General features: G+C 36.9%; 1 protein-coding gene across 1 annotated transcript in view; it reads left to right on the top strand.

Annotated features, from left to right (window-relative positions):
• Positions 1 to 9,627: 9,627 nt before the first annotated feature.
• Positions 9,628 to 11,586, top strand: part of LOC111631530 (multidrug resistance-associated protein 4-like) — a 69,345-nt gene continuing 67,386 nt past the window's right edge. The window contains exons 1-2 of the mRNA XM_023375786.1: positions 9,628 to 9,692; positions 10,146 to 10,256. Of these exons, the coding sequence (XP_023231554.1) occupies positions 9,628 to 9,692; positions 10,146 to 10,256 (176 nt within the window). The remainder of the gene's footprint in view (positions 9,693 to 10,145; positions 10,257 to 11,586) is intronic.

Here is an 11,586-nt window from a genome sequence, read left to right as displayed (position 1 = left end):
AATTACTTATTATTATAACTATTTTATTGGTATTATTATTTTTATGAGAGATGCTGGCAAATTTAGTCTTAAATTTAAATCTAGGTTTAAGCTAATTCTAATGCAATTTAATATTCTTGTGTAGTTTCTATTTTTGTTATTTTATGTTCAATTTCATTATGTGATTTGTATTTGGGAGATGGTTTTGGCTCCCCGCGTTATGGAATTCTCCAGTATGCATAAATAAATAAATACATTGATACGAATATTTTATATATTTATATTTATATGTATAATTTCGCGAATTGTCTCCTCGACAATACGCCAAAAATGGCTGTTTTGGCCTTAAATTGTCACGTACGGTACTCTGTAGCTGCTCATCGTACAAATCTGCTATGAGGATTTCGTCATGGTTTGAGTACTCGTGATGGACACATTTTTTCCAGAGATATTCATTTATTGAAATGGTATTTTAAACGATTGTGTATACTAAATAATTAAACAATTTTAAATTGTTATACCTTGTATGTTCGTGTAGACTATGTATGTAACTTGATCATCCAGCCCCTTTCGAACTCTCATCGATCTCTAAGATGTACGGTATATATCGATTTTCTTTGGAAGGTCGAGTCTAAATCAATGCTTCTCGTCCAAGGTTGGTGGCCAACGTGTTGACCAGACCTCTAACGTGTCGCCAACATTCGTACGTATAACAGATCTTTATACGTGTTGCTACAGTGCGTGTTACTTTTCCATTTTTGCAAACCTTATATATACATACAGGGGAAAGTGGTGCGAGATGGAGCCATGGGGTAAGACGGGGACGTCTGTTTATTCGTGGTTAACGCGCTTTCATCTAGCTGTTATTTAGGGACTAAATTTCAACCTCGAAAGGGATCGCGGGACGAGAGAACGTCCGAATCTCTCTCTTTGTTTGCAAGTAAGAACGTTTTTCATGTTTTAGCAATACAGTCGATCCCCCTATAAGATCATTGATTTTTCCGTTTTATCTGAATTACATGTTGTACGAGTCACTTAGATTTTACAAATACGTGTGCCGGGCTGTGAACGGCTCACATATTTGTAAAATCTAAGTGACTCGTACAACATGTAATTCAGATAAAACGGAAAAATCAATGATCTTATAGGGGGATCGACTGTACTTTATCTAATTTTATGCCTGCTACAGTTTTTACAAAGTAAGTATCGTTATGAACTTATACATTATCTTTTAGATAAAGATATTATGGTATTTGAAGTAACCTTTAAGACTGTAATTGTTTAGTTTTGAAATAAAGTTGACCCCTGTTTGCAGTCAGTGCGAAAAGTGCACGTTGGGGCAAGATGACGGGGGCAAGATTGGGTACTCCATCTTTCCCCGGGTTGTCCACGAATATGGCCAACGAATTCCGAAGTATTTTCGGAAGCACACTTTATTGCTGCAGAGACGACAAACAGGCCCCGTCAGCGGCGGGACACACAGGATGCTCGTTTTGAGACAACCAAAATTATAAAGGTGGAGATATGCCTAATCTGGGTGCAGAAACGATCACTGATTACAAATAAGCCTACTCATTCAGTATTTACTCGAGTCTATCCCATAGGGATAATGCCAATTCCACTTGTTGAAATCAAGAAAAAATCGAAAATAGCAAAAGGAGAGGAAAAACAGCAATCTTAACGGATACGCCGTACAAGCAGCAGCTGATGGAACAACAGAAACAATCAACAGCAGTTTCTGTACCCCAGGAAAACGGTTTTTCTCTACCGAAAAAATTTTTATATAATCAAAAGTTACGGGCATCAGCAAGGGTTGGTCTATCAAGAAACAAAAGACAAATGACACAGAATGTGGAGGCTTATACTCTCCGTCTACAGAGATTTGGGCTAAATGTAGCCGTTGTGATAAATGGGCACACTGTTCTTGTGCCAAATAGTGAAGAAAACGACAGATTAACCATTTTAATTCGTTCTTCTTGTATATAAAAATAATACACCATCTTACCCCGTGGGTGGGGCAAGACGGTGTATTTAAATATAATTTTAAAATATTAAATTTTCTTGTTTTTAAAAACGTTTTTCATAATTAAATTTTGCATTATATATTACCAAATGTTGTAGTTGCCGAGAATAAAAAATTATCGTTCTCATCAAAGTAATTGCCATCTTGTGACTTTTCAAACCTTAAAGTCCTCCTCATCTTGCCCCACCTTCCTCTACCGTAGAACTTGCATACAATGAACTCGGATGTAATGTAACCTGTGTTTTATTCGACGGAACAGTCTAGTCTCGGCATATGCACTGTCATTAATGCATTTTTCATTGTATATAGTATAATTCGGTTATATTGAACCGAATTATTTTGAACCTCTATTTAGAGACCTTTATAACAGTCAACTGTTCCAGGCAAATCACCTCGTAAACCACGTGCTTTTCCATTTGCTACAAAACATTTCTTGTGTGAGATGAGCAGGAGAGTCAAGGGTTTCTGACCAGTTAATCTGCACGGGCTGGTAAAACCCGATCTCGAGGTCGTTGGATGTCTAGGAGGGCAAATCGAGTGGAGAGTGCGTCGGTAAGTCGGCAGAGGTCCGTGGACAAACAAAAGGCAGGTTTTAACATAACAAAATATATATATACACAGAGGTTACATAATAAATTTATTATAAACTAAATCTAGAAGATACAGATCTATAAACGGATAAATGCGGTTACGAATGCGAACATTAAATTCTTACGAAACGCGTGCTCGACCTAATTTCCCTATTGTAAAAGCTTTATACGCGGAGAGAAAGTTTACAAATTTCAGCCCATTTTTAAATACCTCAGGCGTATTGGAGAGTCCATTTGGAGAACTTCATTCATATGGACGGGTCGTTGTCGCGGATGGGTTTCCAACCGGTGTCTTCTCCTCTTCTTGGGTCCAGTCCGGGTTATGGAGGTCCGGGAGATGAATATGCGCACAACTACCGATGTACGTCCTGATTAATCGCTCCCCCGAGCTTCCGGTGACTCTCTTTTATCACCTTGTCGTGAGAAAAAGTGTCACGTGTTCGTTCAATGTTGACGGTTGCGGTACCAAGTTGACACTTATGAGTCAATTTTCCCATCTGATTGTTATGAGTAACTGTAACCTCTGCTCTAATCGTTCCCGGGATTGTTTTGCTGTCGAATTTGTTTACAAATTTCTCCACAAATTCAAATTTCCGACGAATGTGTAAAATCGCGGAACTCACACTTGTTTACTACAAAGTACAGTACTGTATTAATTACTAACGTTAACGTATAATTTTTCGCCCTTTCGTGTTCGGTCGCATTCGTAAAGGCAAGTTATTCACTGCAAACTCACCGACAGTAAAAACAACTACAACGAGTGAAAAGTGCACACAATGGTCTATTACTGATACACTCAAGATAATCAATGTATCGAGGGTGGAAGCTAGTAAAAAAGATTTATGTCGGAATTGCCAAGAGCGCAAAAAGTCCGCTTTTGGAGGACAAGTTAGAAAATCTCACCCGACCACAGTTGAGTTAAAGTGGTTCGCATCGACGAAATTACGAACTCGTTGTCACAATGTGAATAATCTAGGAGAAGAAGAGGGCCAGAAATAACAGTTTTTCCGACCTAGATGCCCTCCAAAGAGGGTTCTGGGTACAAAGAACCAGAAACGTTTCCTCGAGTGGACCGCTACTACTGTTGAAAGTGCGGGAATCTGTTAAGGAACTCAACATTGCGGATGCCGAGGACGACTATGCCACTGTTCTAAAGCTACACTCGACGTCGGCACGCGCCGAGTCTGCGAGGAAACTGGGGCGGCAAACGGGGAGCGAACGGATAACTGCATCGACAATGGCAAACATTGGCTATCGTCCCGGTGACGTTTACAACGTAGTCGAGACTGGATTATTTTTCGAGACTCTGCTATCAAAGACTTTATTCTTCAAACGTGTGGCTGCTTGAGAGAAAGGTCACGAGAAATTTTTTAAGTAATTTAATACGTGGTGAAACCTACAAAATAATAATATTAATAATGCTGCGTAATATATGTATTAAAAGTTCCCTTTGAATTACGTAGAAATTTAGAAAATTAATAATTTTTTTCTTTTTTTCTAAAGTTTGTTTGAAACTTCATACAAAAATATGCCTTTAAATCGAGTATTTAACGAAAAAACTGAACTTCCAACTTAGAATGTAATTTTCGTTTTTCAAATAAATCATAATACAAAGTATTATCGTAAATTTTTATAGTAAGGTTTTAAAGAGCAAAGACGGTCGATACTCCGGTTACTGGATCTGGTTCTTATTTTACTAAAGAAAAGTGCCGCTACCGAGAATGCCCTTCTCGATTCGATGGATGTGGGTGGAATCGTCTTTAATGCATTTAAGAGAAGACAGATGTAATCTGTTTTTTCACCCTTTGCCTGGAAGATTTCTAGTTCGTTTTCCAGATGCATCGCAGTACTTCTTTTGCTGGGTAATATTCTTGATTGCGCTGCTGTAATAGCGACATCGAACTTATAGCCCTATAATTCGGCACTTCGTTTGGCTTTGATAATCAGGTTTATGAAGAGAAACTTCGTACTCGTTTGTATTCTCGCCCAATTTTCGCAACCTGGCATAATGCAGTTGTTGATGTTACTAGGCACGGTTAAAAATTAAGACCGCATCGGTGCAATTATTCGAACTATTACGGGTCCTGACTACTACAGAATTTTCAGAGTCCTGCCACAAATAAGATATATATTGAACATTGACAATCTGTGACGTACCACAACAAGCAAAAATTTAAAAACTAATAAGCGGACTTAAAATTAATAAATACAAATGTACAATTGTTTGTATTTTGACAGTTTATGAGTTAATTATACTTTCTATTTGCAAAATTTCTTCAGCCTTAACACAGAATAAGTAAAAAGTCAACTTGTAAGAAAGTTGCGGGATTTTCCGGAATGAGAAGAATTTCCCCGGTTAAAACCAGCAGGGATCCCGTTAGAGAAACCCCATCGAAGATGGCCAGACATTAGAAAAGAGGACCGGCGAGTTATTTAATTTTCGTGTAAATTTTTAATTCGTCCAAAATTTGCATTTATTTACTTGGTAATTTGTCAAGAATGTGAATACGTAAAATCTAGAATAAAGAAATAAAATAAATTATAATATAAAAAGGTCACTTCTTTTTAAAAAGTACAGATGATTACTTTATTAATTTAAAATTGTATATCATCTTTGTGAAGTAAAATGGGTGATAACAGATTTTTTAAAATTTATCTATTGTAAACTAAATTTTAAATGTTATCCGCATTTTTCTTCTGTAAGATACTCCGAAATCTGTTGGCCGGGTCTAAAGGTATAGAAATTAGCAACCGATCCGAAAGGATCCTAAAGATATAAAACGGTCGATGGATTACGGGTCAGCCCGTATTTCTAATTGCGCGTGACTAAAATCTAAATCTCTTACGTTTTAAGATAAATAATTCATGTTCTGTTATGAAATGCGAGACGAATAACCGAGAAAGATCTTGCGCAATTTTCCTTTTAACTACGTTTTATGTAAATAAGGCCAGAAAAATTGAGCAATACGCGAAAAGTAGTTTTACTTTTTTAATTTCGTTGGCCACGTCGTAAATATAAATACGACTCGACACAATAAAAATCGCTGATTTTCCTTCCTTTTATATTTATTTTACGAGTCGCGTAAAGTTATATTTGGGCAAAGGATTTCGTAAATCATTTACATTTCGCTCTCTGTAATTCTTTTTCTCGCCGCATATTTAAGAGAATATTTAAATTATCGATTAATTAATAATTTATATGCTTTTTAAAACAATTAAGTTATGTATAACATACAGTAATTCCATTGTATAAAAACGTAGAATTGCATTTTAAAATACTATCGTACGCTAACCTCGGCCATAATTAGTGAGGTTAAAACATTATATAGGATTTCGACAATAAAAAAGTAATATAAATTGATATTAAATTAATTATTAAATTTAATTTATTAAAATTAATTTTAATAAATTAAATTTAAAATTTATTATTTTTTTAAAAATGAAAATTTTAATTTTAATTTTAAACAGAAAACGAAAGAAGTAATAAATTAGCCTATTCGGATGTATTATCGAAAGAAAGAATGAAAAAAAGAATGAATCGAAAGAAAAAATACGATAAGCGCAAAAATATATAAAACAGTGTGAGGTCAAATATAATAGATACGTGTCAAACTTCACGAGTCACGTACAGCCTAGATAAAGGAAAACGTTTTTGGTATGTTAATTTAAAAATTTTCGAGCAAAGAAAAAAGGAAGTAGATTAAAGAAATTTCTGAAACGTTCTCTTTAAATGGATATCCGAAACACTATTACAACGACTAAACGAGTTTTGTGTAAAAAATAAAAGACACACATTTACAGCAGTATATTAAATTAGAATATACAACAAGAAATTTCCAAAATATAAAAGAGTAGCGAAAAGTATAATCGAACACGTAAATTGAAAAAGAGTACTTTAGTCAATAAAAACGTAAATAGGATATGGGAAAAATGGCAATGTAGTACTTTATACAGTTTTAAGTGTAATTGCCAGTAAAGTCGCAAATATATCAGAGAAACAAAAACAAGACTAAAAACATTATTCAACACGTAAAACGATAATAGAAAATCCCAAGTAACAAAACAGTGTAATAACATCGGGTGCGAAATCAAAAAAGACTCAATAAAAATAAAAGAAAGAAATTAACGTATATTAAATAAAATGGTCCCAACACCTAGAAATTATAAAAACAAAATCAGAAAAAACGATAAATGATAACGGTAACTTTGGGATTGTGCGTCTCGACTCCCGAGTTTGAGTTCGGCAGAAAAATCACCTTACCGCCCGTTTTATCTTAGACCGAATCCATTTATTTCACCACCATTTACGGCAAGAAAAATGGATGGCTTCGACTCCACCTAGTCTTTTCCCTTCTTCCTCTTTTATCCAACTTGTAGATTCCTCGGCCCTCCAATCCGTAGCGGAATCGGTAGTTTTTTTAGTCACATCTGACTTAATGCGGTCGCGGTGACTAGCGCTACCCGATCCCCTTTTGAAAAGCGAATTCTTTCGAGTGGAAACCTAAATCACTTTGTCTCCATTTCTTAGGCCTTCTTGACATAAACGTAAATTTAAAAATGCGTGATTCGCGGAATCCCTTTATCACCTTCCGGGGGAGTAATTAATAGTAATTCTGTGATGATACGTAAACCGGTATCAAACGAATAAGAATAAAAGGTAAATAAACCGTTAAGTAGCGTTTTAAACTGTAGGTTAGTAAGGATAAAAGCAACCTAAAATTTCAAACTAAATATTTGGGTAATATCAGCCGAATAAAATAAATGAAGAAGAATTCGAAATTTCTTGTAGAAATATAAACACGGTAGTAGCTGTCGTGACGTTATTATTCGTTTAAAATGTAGATTGGTGAATTGCTTTTTGCCTTTGTGTTACAATACGTTTGCCTTTGTGTGAAACTTTGAATACGTTTTGGCTTTACGGAGCTCTATTGGCTGTACTTATCACACACTATTGATGTTCTGGGAATAATCACACGGATGTAGATAGACAGGTTTATTCCCACGACAGTATGCATTTCGGACATGTTGTCTGTCTTTCTTCGGTCGTATTTATTTCAATTTGGTGGTATACGAGCGCATTTCCGTTACAAACGTGCTCATGATTAAAATATTACAAAATTACATTTTGTATATACGTAAAAGAAACAATCTGTTTTGTTGCCGATGCGTGGTGGACTTCGTTTTCGAGATTTTTTACGTTTGTTGCGTTATGTCTTCCGTACAAATAGCAATATGAGATTTAAAATTGTTGCCAATGAAATTAGCTATGAAGTAAATATTATGGTAAAAGAACCTAATGCAAAGTTATAAACAAGATTACGGTTACAAAAGTAAGAGTTGTTTTAAGAAAGATTACGTACGTTTTTGTAGACGGTCAGTCGGTACAATGTTCTCTACTACAGAAGCTACCCTACTATAGAGTGGTATCCGGTGACGGTTATATAAGTATTACCTGCTGGCTAATAGGTTTCGGATGAGATCTAGCTATTACGGATTCAGAGTCGTACCCTACCATAGGGCGAACGGAGCAGCCGCTCCAGGCGCTAAGTCCTAGAGGGCGCCTCAGTGGTAAAGAAAATTAAAGGGTATAAATTAGGGGCAACCAAGGGGCCGCCATAATAGGATCTCGCTCCATCCTAAAACTTGCCTCGGGCCGGCACTGATTATTTCTAAATGTTTGTATAATTTGCGTTTGGTGGTATTTCTTTCGGTTTTTAATATCTCAAACGAATTAGTGTTGCCACCTTTTCAAAATCGCCGACCCGGACGGCGAGTGAGGTTTGTTCGAACAGAAGTTCCTGACGCATGCGCCATGTCATTTTGCAATGCGAAGAATAACGTGCTATATCAGAGTTAGGGACTAGGGAGACTCGGGTGGGAGTAACGTAAGTAACCTAAATTAAGAAGTACAGATGACTTAGCTCTATTGGAGATTGGAGACGTGTATCAATCGTATAAGCAAAACAACGACAGGTCAAGCACGAAATTTCCGGACAGAATTGATAGTTCCCCCGGACTGACCGGGTAAAAACCGGACGGGTGGTAACACTATAACACTTTAACTCTCCTTTGGTTCCTCAGCAAAATTAAAAAAATTATAAACCGCATTGTTTTCTCCGAAATGTCGATAATAGCATTATTGTTGCTTAATCTTTTCTGGATCGTTTCGGTGGGAGCGGGAACAACACGCGTATTAAATTGCTTGAGTTTTTTCGAGAACATTTCTGACGTACGAAACCTGACAGGATTTGGTTGGGCTATTTCTGGTGTTCTGTTATTTAATCTACCTAGTCATTTTAATAAAGATGTTTGGGGTAATTATTCAATAAATATAGTTTAATAATGCCGTTAAATTCGGAATTTTCATCTATTATATCTGTAGTTCTATTTTTTATGTTGTTGATAAACCAGTCGAATGTGTTTCTCTTTACATATAAAGGTGTTTCTGAATTCTAATCTATAATATTTTTAACGTTGCATTCTTTAATATATCTATTAACTTTAATTCTATTGTTTAATCTAGTTATTAAAGTATCCAGGAAAGATAATTGGTGGTTTTTCCCAGTTGTAATTTAAATTTTATATTTAGGTCTGGGTTATCGATGTGTATTGGAAATTGATTAATTTCAATTTGGGCGCTGTGGTAAATGAGTAGGCAATCGTTCACGTGACGGTAAAAGCCTAAAATTCTAAAACCATTGGGAAATTATTGGGTAAAAGAAAGATGAAAAGTGTGTGGGGGAACGGGTGGAGAAGAAATTTGTCGTTCGTTCGTCCCACGCCTCCAATGGCCCATTTATTAAAAACGCCGACGTAATCCACCGGCGACGATTGGCGTTTAAAAAAGAAGGTCGACCCACATTTCCCGCCCAAGAGGTCCGCGCCGGCGGAACTAAATCCAATTGTCGTCCGTTCATTCCGTCGGTGTCTCGCAGCACCGAAAACCCGTCGTGCTGGGGCCTCGATTCCCAAATAAAACGCGAAGAAACGTTAAGAAAAGACCGCGCCCGAAAATCGTCAATTACAGGAAGGACGATGGAAAAAGGAAGTCCCGTCGGTTCCTACCGGACGGCCGGACTCTTCTCCCGGATGTTTTTCTGGTACGTTACTTTTCTTACTTTACCGCGTCGTAATTACGTCGTCAGACATCCATCACCCACCGTTCTCATCCTACGATAAAAGGACACCGATCCCCGTTTACTGAGAAGTTATTTAACCGGACTCCATTTTAACGTAATGCGTCCGTCCTTCTTTCGCCGTTATCGACGGCCGTTTCCTAGCCTTTAAAGGGTGACGCCCAAATGGGTATTACTTTTACCCACGCTGCCATTTCGTGTGGAAAAGACTAAGTCGCGCGTACCAAAAAATAAACTGCTATCGCCGCTTCTCCCGTACTGTCCCTTGGCGTAAATGATTTTAAACACTCGTATTTGTCTTCAACTGTCTTCCTTTTCTCTCTTACTTACGCTTAATAATAAGACAATTTCGTATAAATCTAATTGTTTTGGGCAATTTTCCACCTAGGCGTAATCTTTATTGTAATTGGATTTCAGCTGGCCCCTTCCGTTGTTGAGAATTGGGTGGAAGAAAGGTATCGAAGAAAAGGACTCGGACCGAGTACTACCCGAAGACAGATCGGAATATTTAGGAAATTTACTACAAGAGTAAGTTAAGAAGCCGAACGTTAGTGTCGCCAAAAAACAATTCGTTAGCATATTTATTTTTCTTCTTCACTCGCGGAATTTTTTATTTTTGTCACGTTTGTTTTTCGTTATTATTTAACCTTTACCTAACCCGGTGGGAAGTATCGTTCGCTTTCGGGTAGCCTACGGAGAATTGTGTTTACGCGTTTTCTAAACTCGAATTTCATATTCATTTAGGCCTACGGGTATTATAAAATGTGCAATTTCAAATGCGCTCTATTCGTCTCGAAAAATTTTAACACTTTTCAAATTAATTTTAATAACGACTTGGACGGAAAAGACAATCACACCATGAAATCTGGTGCTATTTTGCCTCCGAAACTGTTTAATATCTTTAAATACAGGCGTTCCTCTTCTTGCTCGGTGGATACGTTTCGAACAACGCCGCGTCAAAAACGTGGCATAAAAAAGTACAGTACTTGCGATTAGCAGAAAAAGGCTGGACGGGATCCACTTCCGTGAAACGAAACAATAAGCAATTTACTGTTTACTGTATTTATATAAAGTATTCTTTTATGTATTTACAGCGTTGTACTCTGCTTACGCTTAAAAGGATAAACAAACTCTTAATTTCATCGTAAAAAGAAAGTAACTTTTTTGCGATGACAATTTTAAAGAAATGTCAAATTTAACCGGCAAATAATTGTTTCGTAACTAACATTTTATATCTTGCGGCCTGTAATTAGTTCGAGAGGGAGTAAAACGACGCCACAAATTTCAAAACGTAGTAACCGTCGTTTACTTTAATGGCGAGTATCCATTCTTCGGCGTAATCGCGTTACAGAGCGATACATTTATCCGAGTGTTCCAGTTTAATATTTCCTTTAATTTTGGGAACAATCGAAAACCCGAATTTTAAGGATAAGAAATGATCTGTAATTTTAGATTTTTCAACGCGGTCTACTTCCTTACTGTAGCGAAGTCTCCGATTATGGCGGTTTTTTCCACCTTCCTCTAAGAATACGTTCTTTCAATGCCCGTAAACTTCTACAATATTTTACTGAATTGCTTCTTTTCTTCCTTTAACTTTATAATCTACGAAATCAATTCTACGTACGGAGTAGAAACATTTAATTCGGCTGTAAAAATTAAATGCCGTGCAAATAAAATAAAATAACACTATGCGTGTACAGACTAGGATCTCGTGACTCGTTTCGGGTCGAGTGTGCTTATTTCCATACTCGCCGAACGCCTCGGAAGGAGATGTTGCGGCCGACGGTTTCGTGGCGAAAACGTGAACTTCGGACGTTCAGCGCCGCATTCCCGTAAGCCTAGAAGTTTAACAATGGCG

This window comes from Centruroides sculpturatus, unplaced genomic scaffold (genome assembly GCF_000671375.1).
Source record: "Centruroides sculpturatus isolate CEXI.00-Female unplaced genomic scaffold, Cexi_2.0 scaffold412, whole genome shotgun sequence".
Classification (NCBI taxonomy): Eukaryota; Metazoa; Arthropoda; class Arachnida; order Scorpiones; family Buthidae; genus Centruroides; species Centruroides sculpturatus.
The sequence above is the reverse complement of the archived record's forward strand: the minus strand, read 5'-3'. Positions and strand labels throughout refer to the sequence as shown.